This window comes from Sinocyclocheilus anshuiensis, unplaced genomic scaffold (genome assembly GCF_001515605.1).
Source record: "Sinocyclocheilus anshuiensis isolate Anshui unplaced genomic scaffold, SAMN03320099.WGS_v1.1 scaffold1317, whole genome shotgun sequence".
NCBI lineage: Eukaryota > Metazoa > Chordata > Actinopteri > Cypriniformes > Cyprinidae > Sinocyclocheilus > Sinocyclocheilus anshuiensis.
In genome coordinates, this window is record NW_015551117.1 from 292,468 (window position 1) to 309,450 (window position 16,983).

Here is a 16,983-nt window from a genome sequence, read left to right on the forward strand (position 1 = left end):
TTATTATTTTGTGTGTGGTTCGGTGAGGGCGGCTCCCTATCACCCTCTATTGGCCAGCTGTCACCGATGATAACAAACATGAGAGTAATGACAAGTATGCAAGTTATTATTTGACATGTTATTATTTGGCTTAACAAAGCAACATACTTCATTGTACAATTAAAGAAAAGTCTAAACATACTCGTGTGCTCTAATGTCATTTGAATATTCTCGAAAATATTTGTTTAAATTCCCTTTAATGTTCGAAAGCATTGTTATTTACTACTACATGCAAAAAATATTCACATTCTTGAAACCACACTGTAGTTTCTTTCTTTTTTCTTTCATTACATATTGTACCAGTGACTTCAAGTATGCCTAAAAAGATGTTAATTTGAGTCCTTGAAGTAGATATAAACCTTTATTATGTTTTTTTTTCTCCAAAAAAAATATTGCATATAATAGGTACCAGTTATTTGGCTTACCAGATTCTTGAGCTTCTTGAGCTTGTGTTTTCAGAAATATGGATTAATAAATTATGTAAACCACAAATACCAAAAGGTTGAAGGTAACTGCAATTAAAAGGCTGCGACTTATCATTCATGATAATGTGGTGTGGCCTGAATTAACAATTTCAATCACAATATAAATGTATAAAATGGAACAATAATCACAAACACAGACACATTTTTATGTTTAAGGGCAAATGAACACATCATATGCAAAACCTCAGTAATTTTAATGGTACAGATAATTATTTTATTGATTTGTCACAGAAATCACATTCCAACAGATTTAAAAATCACATGTAGAAAATAATAAATCCAACAAAGTATGAAGAGATATGCAAATAATAGATCAGGGGCCAGTTGCATAAACATAGCCACTGTGTTAAGACTGTGTCTTAAGAACTAGTTTGACCAACTAGTTGTTAGCCAAGAGGTAATCAGACTTACCTTTTGGATTCAAATGAGACCATTCTCCCTTTTTATAACTGACTTTAAGAAATTATGACCAGTCTTAAAGAGAAAAAATTAGATGACTAACTTTTTAAGTCTAGTCTAAGCGGTTTATGCAACCGGCCCCTGATGTTATTGCAGCATGTTAGACTGTCAGTTGTGCCATTGCCCTTGCTTTGACTATTACTCTTATTGCTGGCTCAAGAAAAAGAGTGTCTCTCCAGCACTCTCTGGGCGTCCTCTTTAGCATCCAAGGTGGCCGCTCGCTCTTCTTTACAAATCATTTCATGTTCACGCTTCAGCTCGTGATATGAACGAGAAAAAACATGGAAGATAGATGTAGCTGGAAAAGCCATGATAAGAATACCACTCAGTATGCTGCTAAAGGCAACAACCTGGCCAGGTATACTGTATGGTACCATGTCACCGTAGCCAACTGTCGTCATGGATATGATAGCCCACCAATAGGAAGCAGGAATGCTGCTAAAGCTGTGGGGCCCAGTGGGCTTGTTCTTTGTGAATTCTTTCTCTGCCAAATGTACGAGAGGTGAGAATAGAGCTACAGCCACGCAGAGGAAGAGAAGCAGGAGTCCAAATTCTCGCATACTCCGTTGTATTGTAAGACCCAGGGTCTGAAGGCCCAGTGAGTGTCGTGCCAGTCGCATCACATACAGGATTCGCAGGGCACGCATGACTCGCAGAATTAAACCCAGCTTATCTAAATATCCACGACCAGCGCTACCATTAAGCTCGGCTTCTTCAGATTCATCTTCGCTATCGACAACCAAAGAAATGTAGTATGGTAGAATGGCTATGACATCTATTATATTAAGTGGATTTCGAACAAACTGCAGTTTGCTTTGAGCCTGTAGGAAGCGCAACAAAAACTCCATGGAGAACCAGGCCACGCACACCGTTTCCACTATGAATATGTTGCGACATTTTTCTGAGCATTCACCCTGTAAAAGAACAATAAGGAGAAATCGTTACGGTGAATGTTTAGATTTAACATCACTTACTAAAGCATGGCCTGCAAAATCTGTAAAAAAAAAACAATGTAACTATTGACATTGACATTTTTGCTTTATTAAAGGAAATATGTAATGAAACACAGATTCAAAATTGAAAGCGGGGTGGGGGTGCAGTTACTGAGATAAAGTGTGTAGTATTTGGCTGGTCATGGGACATCTCACACTGTCAGTCCTAATGAGGTAGCTTGATGACATTTCCAGAGTTCTCTGTGTGACAGCTCACATTTGATGGTTTTTCATTTCTTCTTATATATTTTTTTCTTATTAGTTATGTACATTTGTTGTTAAATTCATTTTAATTACTTTATTGTTGTGCCAAAAAGTATGTGTTACCATGATAGCATTTTGTATTTTCATGATAATACTGTGCGCCTACTACAGTATATATTTGTATTTACCTCAGCTTATTCTCTTTACCGCCTGTGTTTTAAAGGTGGTTATCAGTACACCATAAAGGTAAAAACAGATTTTAGAAATTCGGTAGATTAATATTATTTCAATTGATACATTTTTAATAATACAGCTTTTATAAGGCTATTGTAAGTCTATTTTAAGTGTACTAATCATTTTGTACCTTTCTAGTTATTTAAATTAAAACTTTATTGAGAGAAAAATGCTTTGAATTCTGGCCCTGGGGACCCACTGCTCTGCCCATTTTGTATGTCTTCCTCATTTAACACAACTGATTCAGATCATCAGGAGAGAGCTCAATGAATTGAGTGTGTCAGATAAGTGAGACATACTAAATATGCAGAGTGTCCAGGACCAGAGCTGAGAACCACTGGTGTTAATAATCTGTAATTTTCAGAACTCAAAATCCCTTTCAACAGTTCAATTAAGCTTTGGATATGCACCTTTAACACTGAATGGCTTCCAATTATCATATTGCTTAATAAAAAACATGATTATTATTTATTTTTATTTATTAATTTATTTATTTTTTGACTCCCCAGCTCCCCTATCTGTTCTGGCTGCTGGATCCCTTCTTCCCCATCACCACTCTCCAGACTCTTGCCCTCCTGGCTCCCCTCCTCTTTCTGTTCCATTCAGGAAAATTGATTCTTTGGATCTTCTATCTGCCTGCCAGTCCCAAAGGATTCCAGCCACCACCACCACTGACCAGATCCGGGCTACTGTTGCCTGCTCCTGGTCGTTCCCAGGTGGCTCCGGAACCCAGAGTGCCAACACCACCTCCTTATAATGGGGCTCCTGAGTCATGTCAACCATTCCTCTTCCAATGTGCCATCACATTTGCCCTGTAACCCTCGACCTTTGCTACCGAAGCAGGGAAGGTGGAGTTCGTCGTTACCCTACTCACTGGGAGGGCCAGATAGTGGGCAACTACCATCTGGGAGAGGCAAGCACCTTACTGTGCCACATTCAAGCTGTTTCTTCAGGAAATGATCAAGGTGTTTAAAACACCCAGTCGCTGGCTTGAAATGAATCATCTTTATGTTTTCAGGAAGGGGCACAATTCTGATATTCAGAGTGAGATTGCCATCCATGACCTGCCAACATTGTTTGTTGGCCTGGTGGAGCTGACATGCAGCAACCTACACTGTCAATGTGTCATGGCAAAATCCCCCTGGTCCTGTTTCCAAAGCTGTTCATGCAGACTAGGAATTAAAAAATGTAATCTAATAAGTTTGAGTAAATCTGAGGGTTCGAACATTCCAATACACAGAGCAAACTGCGCATGTGACTGTCATTCACATGACTCTGTAAAACTAATACATGCCCTGATACGGGGCTTCACTGAAGATCGCTGCAGCACTCTCAACATGTGCCTCGAAGCTTCAGTGTCATAGGTAACATCACTACCATTTGGTTTGGATAAGGGAAGGGGATGAGTGGAAGATGGCCTTTAACACCCCTACTGTGCACTCAGGTGATGCCCTTCGGGCTTACGAACACCCCGGCTGTCCAGGCCCTGATAAATGATGTGCTCAGAGACATAATCGATTTGTCTTTGTGTACATTGATTCCCCATCTTTGCAGGCACACACTCAACATGCCTGACAGGTGCTGCAGAGGCTACTTGAAAATCAACTTTATGTCAAAGTGGAGAAGTGCATATTTCAAGCTGACAAATGTGAGGGCTGTCTCAGAGTGGCCAGTCCCTGACTCTCATAGAGCACTGCAGCGGTTCCTAGTGTTTGCTATTTTTTATTGCTGTATCATTAGGCATTATAGTCAGACCACTGCCCCTTAACTGTTCTAGCCTACACTCAAGTACCTTTTAGGTGGTCATAGCAGGAACATGGGGATTTTTATGAAAATGTTTCACATCTACACTTGTCTTGTCTGTTCCAGACCCTGATCTGCAGTTCATTATGGAGGTTGATGCTTCAGAGGTCAGAGTTGGGGCGGTCCTTTCTTTATTATCCCCTCATCATGGGATGGTGCACCCAAGCGCATTCTTCTCTCACCACCTGAGCATAGCAGATCAAAATTATGATGTCGGTAACCAGGAGCTGCTCGCAGTTAGGCTGGTTTTGGATGAGTAGCGACAGCTGGAAGGGGCAGTAGAGCCTTTCTTGGTCTGCCCATCACCACCCACCCCTGGTCCCATATTGTCCTGGACTTTGGCACTGGCCTCCCTTCCTCCATGGACAATTCCATGGTTTTGACAGTTGTGGACAATTTTTCAAAGGTGGCTCATTTCATTTCCCTTCCCAAATTGCCCTCAGCAAAAAAACTGCTCAGGTTGTAGATTATCATGTCTTTAAGATTCCTGGCCTTCCCAAAGATGTGGTCTCTGACAGGGGCCCCAGTTTTTTCCCATTTTTCGGTGCTTCTGCTTCTTCTTTGTCCAGTGGTGCATACTCAAATGAGAAAGAGCCAGGAAGGTGCTTTTCCAGGAGGGGAAAAATGCCAAGGTGGCAGATCGTCATCTGACTCCTTATCCAAAGTGCTCATCATCTTCCTTGTGCGTTTCATTCCACCATAGCGTGACAGAAGCCCGGACCTAGAAATAGAGAAGTCCCCGATGTGTTTTCCCCATTTATTTTTTCCATTTTTGTTTTTTGTCATGGATTATTACGCCTCCCAACTCATCTCCATTGCCCATGCTAACCATGATCTGCTCGACTTTGCCAGGGACTTCAGTGTTTCCGCTGCGTCCTGCCCATTTGACGATGAAACACTGAAGTCTCTGTTCTGGATCGGGGTGAATCTTCACCATGCCATCGACCCCCCCAGACACCACTGGACTGAGTTGGAGGAAGGCCACCATCCGGTGTCTGGGGAGCGTCAACCCCCGATCTGGAACACAGCCAGACCCAGAGCCCAGCCCACCATCACCCCTCTGCACGGAGCAAGAGCCTGAACCCACCGCTGACGGAGAGTCAGAGCCCGACAGAGCTGAGGATCGCCCCGGAGGCCAGAGCCTGTGACGTCAGACCAGGTGCGAGAGCCGGCTACAGTGCTCGCCATGGGGGAGAGTGCTATGGACAGCGAGAGCACGGAGGGAAGCTCTGCCCACTGCACCATGGCTGAGGGTAAGCCGAGCTCAGTGAATTTAAATTCGGATATATATGCAGACATGCCAGCTCTTCTCCCGCCTTCGTCTGAACAGTCTGTCTGCCCTGAACTGTCTGCACATTCCGAACTGTCTATCTGTCCTGAAACGACCATGGAGGTCGTTCCCCTGTCGCGATGTGGTGTGTGTGGGCAGCACACACCATGTCAAATCCTCCTGAGCATTCTGAACTTCCGCCCAGCCTCCCTCTCCCACCTCCTCTGTATCAGTCCTCACCATCACCTCCGCTGTTTCCTGGCAGCCCCTCAGCTCACCCTCAGCCCACCATCTGTGCGGTGGGATCGCCGCGGGTCTGCCAGTCTCCATCGGCATTGTGGCAGGAGGATCCCTTGTCTCCGCCTCCAGCCTCTGAGTCCCGGACTCCGCCTCGGCCCTTCGACCCAGTGACTCCACCATGGCTCCTAGCTCCCTCCTCTCTGCCGTGGCCCATCAGTCCACCAGCTCCGCTGGGCTCCCTCGTCCCTCCGGCTCCGCCTTGGTCTGTCGTCGACCATCCGCCACCTCGGGACTCCACTCCTCCGGCTACACCTTGTCCCTCCGGCTCTGTCAGGCTCCTCCTTCCCTCCGGCTCCACCTTGGTCCTCTGTTGCTCCGGCTCCACCGTGGCCTTCCGGATCCCTGCCTCCGCCTCAGTCGCCGGAGCCATCTGCTCCGCCTTGGCCCTCCGGATCCTCAGCATCACCCTGGCTCTTCGGCTCTCTGTCTCCGCCTCGGGCTCCACCACCACCTGCTCCGCCGCCGTCGGTCAGCCCCCTGGAGCCGTCAGCCCTTCCTCCACCATGGCTCGTCCCTCCATCGGCTCCACTGTGGGCCACCATCATGGCTGTGGCCTGGGTCCCGCCTGCCTCCTCCTGCTCCCTCCTCTATTCTCCCTGGCTCCTCCCTCCATCTGATCTGCCCTGGTCCCTTCTGCCTCCTAAATGGCTCCTCCCTCCATCTCATACGTCCTGGCTCCTCCTGTTTCCTCCATGGCTCCTCCCTCCATCATCTCCACCCTGGTCTCTGTTCGTCGTCCTCCTCCCGGGTGTCCGTCCTCCACCTGAACCTCCTCCTGTACTGTCTGCCTGCCTTCCTGCCAGCCCTTTGCCATCCCCTAACACCATCCCACATCCACTCCTTTGTCCTCCTCCTAAGTCCCCCTCCTTCCCTCCCTTTGTTGTTTCTGCGCCACGAAGTCACGCCTTCCGGGAGGGGGGCGAGCTGTCACACCCCTGGACTGTTTTTGTTGTGTTTTCATCCCTCATGTGCTCCGTGACCTAGTTTTCCCTCATATTTGATTGTGTCATTTGGTTCAGGTGTCTTGTTAATTGTCCTCGTCATCCCATGTATTTAAGCCCTAGTCTGTGCAGTCTGTGTTTGTCCGGTCTACTACGTCCCTATGTGTGCATCCTGCCTGTCCGTCCTGTATCTACCCTCTTGTGGATTATTAAAGTTTCCCTAGTCCATACGTGTGTTTCCTGCCTGTTCTGTCCTGGATTTACCCTTGTGTGGATTTATTAAAGACTGTTTGCATTGCTCATCATCTTCCTTGTGCGTTTCATTCCACCGTAGCGTGACAATATACTATATATATATATATATATATATATAAGAATCAATATATGAAAAGTATGGTATCATGTTATTTGGAACATAGTCCTTTTGTTGAAACTACTGCAAAAATAGTTCATTCTTAAATTATCAAATTATCGGCTTTACTGTATGTCACGAGGATGAATAACCTGAAAATATGACATTCCACACACAAATAACACAAATACATAAAAGTATTAACTGTAATGGTCATGCAAAGCTGAATAGTGGTGAGAAGAAATACAAAAAAGTGATTGTGACCCCATAAATTCCTTATATTCTTGCATTCTTCTGACATTTGGTGTACACTCTGAAAAATAAAGGTTTTTGATGGCATCTATGGTTCCATGAAGAACTTTTAACATCCATGAAACCTAAGCTTTCCATTGCACAAAAGGTTCTTTATAGTGGAAGAGGTTCTTTAAGTTATGTTCTTCACAATAGGAAGAAATTGTTCGTTTTAGAATTGTTCACCAAAAGGTTCTTTAGACTAGAGAACCCAAAATGGTTCTTTTATGGCATCAACCTTTATTTTTAAAGGGTGTAGAATATATATCATGGTATACTATAGAAGACAGAAGACCCTCAGAATATATGCCCTCCGAAGACAGTATATATAAAAATAGTGATTTTGTGCACTAACCCTGTTATCGTGATCAGGCATGGTGCTGATACACAAGCTGATAACTGTCACAGCAATCATGACCACTGAGAAACATGCAAAGATTTTCCCAAGCCAGCCAGAATGAGGGTTTTCCACTATTTCTTGCAGCTGGCTCATGAACCAGATGTAGCCCTTCTCTTGTGCTAGAGGCTTCTGTATGGCTTGCCTTTTCTGCCTCCTCTCTTCCTCCTTCATTTTCTTCGCTCCTACTTCCTCCACACGGGACAACAACTTGCGCCGACAGCAGCGTTCCATGTGAACAGGGTCGATGCCCCAATAGTTGAGTTCGTCAGACAGTGACACAGCACACACCTGCCGCAGCAGTCTCAGTTTACCTGCAGCCAGGAAGTTTAAGATAACCCGGAAGGCCATCGAGCTGCGGTCAAAAAAGAACTCTCGCCGGGCCTCATCGTAATCATCACAAAGCTGGGCGATATCATCTGGGCTGCTGCAGTGACACAGCTGTCCCAAACGAGTGAGTGGGAATTCCTCCAGTGTGCTCCAAGGAAACGTGTAGCAATCTCCTCCTACATTGATGAGGGCTAGTTTATTGTGGTCAACATCTCTGAAGACCGGGATGTTGTGTAGTCGCTGGGCACGTTGAAAGTATACACCTTTGATGGTTTCGGTCTCTGGAATTTCTGAGAAAAACAGGTCAAGGCTGCTGTCGTCTGTGCTGACTGAGAGATTGCTAAAATCATGGTTGGCATTGCTGATGATGGGCATGGTGGCATTTGGGGATGTCAATGATTTATTTGAATGTAGTAAGTGTAGCTTAAGCAGGTAGCAGAGCACTGGAGCTGGCAGAGAACTGTGAATAGAAATAAAATTATTTTATTGAAAGAAAAATGTCATGTTTCAATTTACTAGCAATTTTTGATTGAAAATTGTTTTAAAGAAAATCCTACACCAATTTCTTTTAGATACCTATGATTGATTTTTTTTTTGTAGACAACATAAAAACATCTTTCCACAAAAACATTTACTAGTTATATAAAAAGATCAAGAATTATAAGAAATAATTAAATATTGTTACACACTTTCAAAAATTATAGTACCTTAACACAGTGATTATATCAGATGGTAATACCATAGTACTTTGATACTCTAATGTAAAAAAAAAGTGAAATACTGTACACTATAAAAAGTGAAAACGGACCGTTTTTAAGGAGGAGCTACAGTATTTCTGCCTGTGTTTTTAAATAGTGAGGGATGTGATCTGACCCTTAGAAATGACTTTAGTTAGTTCATTCAGCTATTTCAGTTATGTAAGTACACATCTAATAATGTTGAGGTTAAATAACGTTTTAAAATAACGGGAAAATCTGAAGCCATGGCAAAATAAATTGAGCTCATTCGCTGGTATTTCTCAATTTAAGAGACATCAAACAGAAAGTGTCTCTATTAAAAAGGTATTTGGCTCCTTTAACAGTACATTGGAACTTCCATTGTTCTATCAAAAATGTGATTGGCTCTTAAACGTTAGGTGCGACTACAGCCGCCATATTATTTCACACATTCGTGTGAATGGCTGGCCCACATCTTAATTTTAAATTATTTAGTTTGTGCAACCTTTAAAATAAAATCTTCAAATGAAACACATTTACCAGATAAATTTTTTTTTACAGTGTATCATGAAGTGTAGTGTTTTTTTGTTGTTGTTAGTCCTAACTTAATAAAATACATACTTCATCAACACATTCACTACAACATTCAATAACATTTACCACAAAATCTTCTCTCTGTCATCACAAAGCATTTCATACAATAAAATCAAAAGTTTCACCACTTACCTGCTTAAAATGTCAAGGATTCTGTCATCCTAATAGAACACTGTAAACGTTTTTACTCGTCTGTCCTAAGATTATTAAAATATATTTTCATTTAGGAAGGTGTATGAACCAAGATTAAAAAGTTGATAAATTCCTCGTCCCATCCAGAAAGTAAGTTTATTGCAGGTAAATGTTGCCATGAGCTCTTCATGTGTCTCTTTCTAAACACTTCTAGTCAGATGGACATGAATAATCTGCCTGTCTCATAAAGATCACCCTGAATCGCTAACACACGCGCCTGGGAAAAAAGGTTGAGTGAAAACAATACTCTCGGGAATAAAACCGATTATCTAACACCGGTGTCCTCCGAAAGCCCATTGTTGTTTATCTCTGCTTTTCAGATATTAAACACCAGCGGCTGTGCGCGCGTGCGCACCCACCTACAGCTTTAATGCGTTCTCGCTTTTTATTCACAACATATGGAGATTTCAACAAAACAATGTCACGTTAGTAATATATCCTCAATCTACCCTCAATAAGGTCAATTGTGAGTGTATTGTTGAATAGGACATGCATAGATCCAACGATAAATTCTGATTAAATGAACCATTTTAATAGCTGCTGTAAAATGCACAACTTTATATATTAATACACCATATAATATTATCTCTGTTTACTTGCTGGATTGCGTGCCAGCATAATACACCCTTAAGTTAACCAAATGAGCTATATAACTTTGTAGAAAAATCATTCTGATTATTATTAATAAATTACATTAAAAAAAGTTATTTAACATTGCCTTTTGTCATATTGATTTTGCTGCTATTTTATAAAAGTGATAAGGCACAACAGGAATTTTTTAAGGGGTGTTCTAATGCATAACATGATGCAGAATAACAAAAAAACATACTTAACTATGGTAAAATCACTGTTATGCAAACCTTGACGTATTGCTTTAGTGAAATATGTAGATTGGGAGTCTGAACTCTGAAGCCCTTGATCCACAGACTAATGAATATCAGGGTTTAGCTGTAATCTCCTGTAGACAGATGATGGTGAGCATGCTGGGACAGTTGAACCAGTGACAACCCTTACTTACCACCTAGGATAAACAATAACTTGTTATATAGAGAGTTTTAGAACAGTTGGTTTTTAAAGGATGTCTTTACTCTTCTGTAATCAAGTTTGTTTGTCATGTTCAACCTGTTCCTAAACTAGCTCTCAGGTTACTTCTAATTGGATGAACTGGGCCTGCAGAAAGAAACTGGAGAACCTTATTAAGTGCTTTGACATCAGGGTCTCCTTACATTCAGCATCTAGGTTTTCGTGTTTCCCCTATCCTTTCTAGAAAAAAAAATGCAGAGAGTAATCATATTTATTAACAAGATTTTTACACTGTACATAAAATACATAGCTTTGTAAAACTTGTTGCCAATGCTAGGTGTCTGCTAGCGGCTGCAAAGATGTTTCAAAGGTGTTTCAGTGCACACCGTGTTCCTGTTTGGTTGATTGGATGTTCTGGGTAACAACGCCCTACATATCAGGGGAAGTTTTGGATGGTTAATTATTCAGTCCTTTGAATGCTGGGTTCTCTTGTGAAAAGTAAGTGTGCCTATAAATGTAATAAATGTTGTAGTTTACTAAGTCTTAAAAGTCTATTTTAAAAAACTGGAAAATGTACATATAATATAATATTAATGAAATAAAAGGCCACTTTAGTGTACGCACTTTAAAATGTGTACTTCATAATAATCAGATTGATGTCAGAATAAAATATTTACGTAGTATATTTACTACAGATTTATTTATGTAGTGGGTCCAAAAAGCATTCTTAAGTTCAACTAATTGCATGTAATTGAAACTACCCCTTCTGTGATTCTTTAGTATTTGTGTCTGTTTTATCAGGTGGTGAAAATCATATGTCTGATTGCGTAGAAAAACAATTGCATACCTCTCCTCAATAAGCTGAATGATCTTAGGCACAGAATATTTCATATGGCCTAATATGCACCACTAAACATGAAACATTATAAAGCATTATACAGTCTTTTCACCAGATCCATTTAACTCAGATCATTCAGTGTATGGGCAGGAAGCCTGTTCTGAATTTCCTGCTTTGTGGCTACATATGTATCATGTTGCTACTCAGAAAGGAAATTTAATTTGGTGCTACTCTGAAGAGAAATACCCAGTAAGGTAGGGAAAAAAGCAGCTGACGTACACAACCAACGAAAAGACAACATAAAGGTTTTTACTGCTTAAGAATATTATTCAGTATCCAGTATCCAGTTATTTTAAGGTTACATTTATCTAACCTGCAGGCACTTTGGATATCAGAGATCTCAGTATTGAATATTGAAAGCACTCATTACTGTTTCTAACCCGCTTTGGCAATAACAAGGATGGTCTTTAGATGTTTCAACATGAAAAGAAGGAAAACCTGCTTAAAGGGGTCATATGATGCTGCTAAAAAGAGCATTATTTTGTGTATTTGGTGTAATGAAATGTGTTCTTTGGATTTGAGACTTTAGTCTTTGCAACTTTACAGATCTTCTTTATGCACCAAGAGCTTGTAACACTCCAAAGAGAAAGGAAAAATTGAAATCGCATCATATGACCCCTTTAAGACAATTTAGCATTAGAAGACACAGGAATGTGACACTTAGACAGGTCTATAGTGTTAGCTGGGAAATAACAATGGAACAATACAAATGACTTATGCCCATGGTTTTCATGTTTTTTGGCTAATTTTATTCTCTGATTCTTTTTAACCCATCCAATGCACTCATAATAAAGAGGTTGTTTTCATTATGGAATATTGGGAACTTATTTGTTATTGGGAACTGAGGACTTGCAGAATACAAGATGTGACCATGAACACTGTTATTATTATTATTATAATTTTTTAAATTCTAGTTGTTTTGACAATTTATACTTATATACAATACTAATAGGTTACGCTAACAGGTAAGCAAAATCATATTTATTTACTTTTATTATTATTATTATTATTTTGTTAAGAATATTTTGGTAACACTTTATATTAAGGTGTCCTTGTTATACATGTTACATGTACTTACTATTATAATAACAATAAATTATGCATAATTACATGCAAGTAGCCCTAAGACAAGCCCTAATCCTAACCCTAACCATATAGTAAGTACATTAATTAATATTACTTAGAACTTAAATGTATAATTACACTGTAACAAGGGCACCTTAAAATAAAGTGTAATAAATATTTTATAATATACTTTAACATTAAAAGTACAAATATCAATGATAACATTTAACTGAATATTGTACTGTATAGTATATAGATCTCTATTTCAGTATTTACAATGGCAGCATTAATTAAGGGTCTGAACATGCAAATGATAATATGGAAACGTACATTAAGTCATTAATAATGCCTTGCAGTTCAGTAGAACATTGATCTGGTCTCATATGTATAATGAAAAGGTATTAAAAAGAGAATTCACTGAAATGACTTCAGTTTTGACTTTTATGTGATTGTTTCGGCTTTGGTTTTAAAATCTTGTCCGAATCCTTTTTGTGTGGACATATGCAGCTCTTGTTACAACCACCACTATTGTACTGGTATAAACAGGCACTTATGTTTATTGCATAAATAGGGTGAATGATGCAACTTCAGATAATTCTCGAACATTTTATTAGTGTTGTCACAATAAATTCAGTGAACTACAGAATGCATTAAATGACTTCCAAGAATGGTTGCTAAAAACATACAGAACCTCATGACCTACACCTTAAAAAATGCAGTTGATGCCCTAAGGTGTTTCTACCTGATCTGACCCTTTTGTTTGTAAAACTTAATGAAGTCAGGTGTATTCCTTCATATAAAATAATATGATTTCAATATTCATGTCTGTTGTGCTGCTAATGCTTTAGCCAAGGACTTTTTAAATCTCATGTCCTCATTGAACTTTGTACAATAGGTAAAAGGCCCCACTCATTGTCTTGGTCACACACTAGATTTGATATTGACCTTCGGCTTATCTGTTGCTGATGTTGAGTTCTGTGATGCTTCTTTTTCTGATCATATACCGGTGTTGTTTACCACTCTTCTTCCTTCATTACCTAGCATTACACCAACTCAGGTATGTCGGTCTCGTATTTTGACTGCTCAATCCTGTACTGATTTCTCAAATATGTATCTGGAGGCTCATCAACCTTTTATTTTAGATCCTATCACTTCACATTCGAGTGTTGATGAACAGGTGAAGATTTTTAATAATAGGTGCTCCAGTATTTTAGACCTTATTGCACCTCGCAAGCGTATTAATTTAAAACGCAAGACCCAGCCATGGATAAATAGTGACATTTGGGAGCTCAGACAGCAATGTCGCCAATACGAACGTAAGTGGAAGAAAGATGGGCTTCAAGTGTCATACGAAATGCTGAAAGACTCCGTGCACAAATTTCAAAAGGGTGCTAAGGCTGCAAGGCGAAATATTTATCAGAAAGTATTGCCAAAAACTTACATTGCTCTAGAACACTTTTCTCAACAATCGATTCTGTTTTAAACCCCTCAGTGCAGATTTTTCCAGAGATCTCACCTTTACTATGTGAAAATTTTCTTACGCATTTTGTAGGCAAAGTTAATAATGCTAAGGCTCAGTTAGCTATTATGGCGAACCCCGTTTTAGATCCCATTTTATCCATTACTCAATGGAGTGAATTTGAAATTGTTTCTATACAGACATGCAGAGAAATCACCTTAAAATTAAAATCCACCTTTTCCCCCTTTGATGTTATTCCATCACGATTTGTTAAACAAATCTTTGGTACCATTGATTTAGACCTAGTGATTATCATTAACAACTGTTTAAAGACGCTAAAGTAGCTTCTGTGACACCAATTTGTAAGAAGCCCTCACTAGATACTGCAGTTTACTCAAACTTTAGACCGATCTCAAATTTGCCATTTGTATCTAAAATTTTAGAAAAAATAGTACTTATGCAATTACAAAGGTATTTGAGTACTAACTGTATCTCCGATATTTTTCAGTCTGGTTTTAAAAGCTTACACAGGACAGAGTCTGCCCTTCTGAAGGTTTTTAATGACATTTTAACATGTAATGATTCTGGTAATACTATGGCCTTAGTGCTTTTAGATCTCAGTTCAGCGTTTGATTTTATTGACCATGGTATTTTGAATCTGCTATCTCGCTTGGAGCACTGCATTGGTATTAGAGGCATTGTACTTGACTGGTTTCAGTCCTTTTTGTCTAACAGAAGATTTTCAGTCAGTATTGGGCAATATTCCTCTTCTGTAGCATATTCTTCATGTGGTGTTCCTCAAGGATCAACTTTGGCGCCATTATTGTTCTCGCTGTACATGTTACCCATTGGTTCAATCTTTAGGAGATTCGATGTGTCATATCATTGCTAAGCCGATGATACCCAGCTTTACATGCCATTTAAGCGCAATGAAATAAAGTCTGCTTTATATCAACTAACAGCCTGTTTCCAAGAATTGAAAACATGGCCTACCAATAATTTTCTGCATTTGAATGACGATAAAACTCAAATTGTTCTGTTTAGGCCTAACGAGAAAACTGATCTGAGCACCGTTAATCTGGGCTCTCTTTACCCATATTGTTCTGCTGAGGTCAAGGATCTGGGCTTCATACTGGACAGCGACCTAAAGCTGAATAAACAAATTAATTCTACTGTGAGTGCTAGCTTTTACCATCTGCGAAGATTAGCAAAAGTTAAACCCTTCCTAAGCAGGAAGAGTTTTGAGATTGTAATTCATGCTTTCATTTCTTCGCGACTTGACTATTGTAACTCGCTATATTATGGGCTGCCTGTCTCATCTATTCATCGTCTGCAACTTGTCGAAAATGCGGCTGCTCGTTTGCTCACAGGCAGTCGCAGAAGGAATCACATCACGCCTATCTTGCGTTCATTGCACTGGTTACCGTTTAATTATCGCATTCAATTCAAAATTCTGCTATTTGTGTACAAAGCTCTAAACAACCTTGCACCTCCATATCTCTCTGAGTTGATTATTGTACACAATCCAGCTAGATCACTCAGATCACAGACTAAGCATCTGCTTTTGGTTCCCAGAGCTAGATTGAAATGTAGGGGGGACAGAGCCTTTGCTGTTGCTAGCCCCAAGCTATTGAACAATTTGCCATTATCCATCAGAATAGCTTCTTCAGTGTCTGAGTTTAAAAGTCTTTTAAAAACGTATCTTTTTTCCCATGCTTTCAAAGTTTTGTGACTGTGGTTTTCTAATGATGTGTTTATTCTATTGTGTGATTGGGTCAATGTAACTGTGTACAGCACTTTGGTAAACTAAGGTTGTTTTAAAGTGCTTTATAAATAAATTGAACATTGAACAATATCTTTACTTAAAACCACTTAATTTAGATAATACAACATGAAGCAAATTTTTAGGTGTAACGACAAAACATTTTATGTAGTATGCAGTATATATGTATGCAGGTCCTGTTTTATAACCATCATTAACATAGCTTGCCTTTTCTTTTCTTTTTAGCTTACTTCAATTCCTATTTCTCAGTTACAGTATATATACCACACAGCCTGACAATATATTCTTGCTTTCAAATGTATGTATATATATATTATTAGAATTAATATTTATTAGGATGTTTATATTCCAAGGTACTTTGTCCCTATATGCTAATATTAATTTAACGTATTTAGTTTTATGTATACACTGTAAGAAACTGACTGTGAAATTCACAGTAATTAACTGGCAGCTAGTGACAAGTAACTTACTGTGAACTTAGAAATATTTTCACTGTTTTCATTTACAGTAGCAACCATGTAACTGTAAACAGTGTAACAATTGGTGGGGAATGTAATCGGCAAAGGACCTTAAGCCAGGAATCGAAAATGGGTCGCCAAAGCCACAGTTGCACTATATGTCAGTGCGCTAACCACTAGACTATTGATACCGACAAGTTCCATTGCTGTTTAGTTATATTGGTTCAGCCCAAATAAAAATAAAATGAATATGAAATAAATAATGCATGTTGCACGATTTAAATATAAATATTCATTTATCAACAGTCACAGTTAACTGCTCATCATTATAACAAGCTTCATTTATCATTCTTCACTTATTGCTAGATGTCTTGAAAACAATAAAATCTTGATGACCTTCTGGTCATTTTTTTTATTTTTATTTTTATTAAAGAATACATTTGCTTCCTGTATTCTCTATTCAAACCTAAAATGTAATTGAATTACAGTGAGGTCAAATTAAATGCAGTCATTGGCTGGAAACCCAGCTGCCAGTGTAGGCTACTATGTTTTTCTTCTCTATCCCAGTGGAATAACTGGAAGCAAAAGACACCAGAAGCCAAACACATACAAGTTACAAATAGTCGTGCCCACTCTCTTGTGAAAACTAAGCTGGATATAAATAATATCCATTATTTTTTTACAGCACATTGTTGGTT

At 39.6% G+C, this 16,983-nt stretch overlaps 1 protein-coding gene across 2 annotated transcripts; it reads right to left on the reverse strand.

The window, feature by feature from the left end:
- Positions 1–1,074: 1,074 nt before the first annotated feature.
- Positions 1,075–9,922, reverse strand: kcng4b (potassium voltage-gated channel, subfamily G, member 4b). Of its 2 annotated transcripts, none has more exons than XM_016453159.1 (3): positions 9,540–9,922; positions 7,726–8,557; positions 1,075–1,897 (listed from the first exon to the last, which is right to left on the reverse strand). In XM_016453159.1, the coding sequence occupies exons 2-3, from the start codon at positions 8,470–8,472 to the stop codon at positions 1,139–1,141; spliced, it is 1,506 nt and encodes a 501-aa protein (XP_016308645.1). In that variant the 5' UTR covers positions 8,473–8,557; positions 9,540–9,922; the 3' UTR covers positions 1,075–1,138. The 2 variants fall into 2 exon arrangements, with proteins under 2 accessions (XP_016308645.1, XP_016308646.1); XM_016453160.1 differs by lacking the exon at positions 9,540–9,922 and adding an exon at positions 8,837–8,844.
- Between the last annotated feature and the right edge of the window lie 7,061 nt (positions 9,923–16,983).

Bases quoted from the DNA above. Each gene is read 5' to 3' on its own strand.
- kcng4b (XM_016453159.1), bottom strand. From the start codon at position 8,472: ATGCCCATCATCAGCAATGCCAACCATGATTTTAGCAATCTCTCAGTC. The intron at 1,898-7,725 runs GTTAGTGCACAA...GTTCTTTTACAG, and splicing joins TGCCTGATCACGATAACAGG to GGTGAATGCTCAGAAAAATG.